The 638-nt window shown below is 33.2% G+C and overlaps 1 protein-coding gene across 1 annotated transcript in view; it reads left to right on the plus strand.

Moving 5' to 3' along the window:
* Positions 1 to 638, plus strand: part of LOC119586800 (differentially expressed in FDCP 8 homolog A-like) — a gene marked incomplete in the record, with an annotated part of 25,665 nt that overhangs the window by 22,591 nt on the left and 2,436 nt on the right. The window contains 1 exon segment of the mRNA XM_037935524.1: positions 179 to 420. Coding sequence (XP_037791452.1) covers positions 179 to 420 — 242 coding nt within the window.

The following is a 638-nucleotide window of genomic DNA, read 5'->3' on the forward strand; positions in this document are numbered from 1 at the left end:
TTCTGTCAAGATAGTAAAAGTCATATATTAACAAATATTTGTTTTCACTTTTGATTTATTAGAATAGATATATTTTTAGATTGTAAAGGTTATCAATTTAGTATATTAAAAATTATTGCTGTATCTAAATAAACTTTTTTCCAATATTCTTCTACAATATCCAAATCAAATACTGCAGAGAATGCCTGGTGTGAGCCCAGAAAGTGTGACTACACTGGTCTTTACTACTGTCCTGCTTGTCACTGGAATTCACGTCAAGTCCTGCCAGCAAGGGTTATCCACAACTGGGACTTTGAGGAGAGAGTTGTGAGTCGGCAAGCAAAACAGTTCCTTCTGCTGATGAAAAGCAAGCCAGTGCTGCATATGGAAAAGTTGAATCCACATCTCTTCAAATTTGTAGAAGAACTGAGTACAGTTAAGGTAAGTGGAAGCTGTGGATTTGACTGGATGTCTTTGTAATGTTGATTTTGTAAGTATTAGGTGTTGTTAAAGGTAAAGTAAGGTTGAGTTAGTCTTCTTACCTGTATACATGTTATGGAACTCCTAAAGAGTTATATTGTGATTTAAAAAAAGAAGAAAATAAAGTGTGAATAATTTGTTGAAGATATGTAAATGCTTAATGGGGAAAATTTTCAAAC

The sequence above is a fragment of the Penaeus monodon genome, chromosome 22, assembly GCF_015228065.2.
Source record: "Penaeus monodon isolate SGIC_2016 chromosome 22, NSTDA_Pmon_1, whole genome shotgun sequence".
Taxonomy (NCBI): Eukaryota; Metazoa; Arthropoda; class Malacostraca; order Decapoda; family Penaeidae; genus Penaeus; species Penaeus monodon.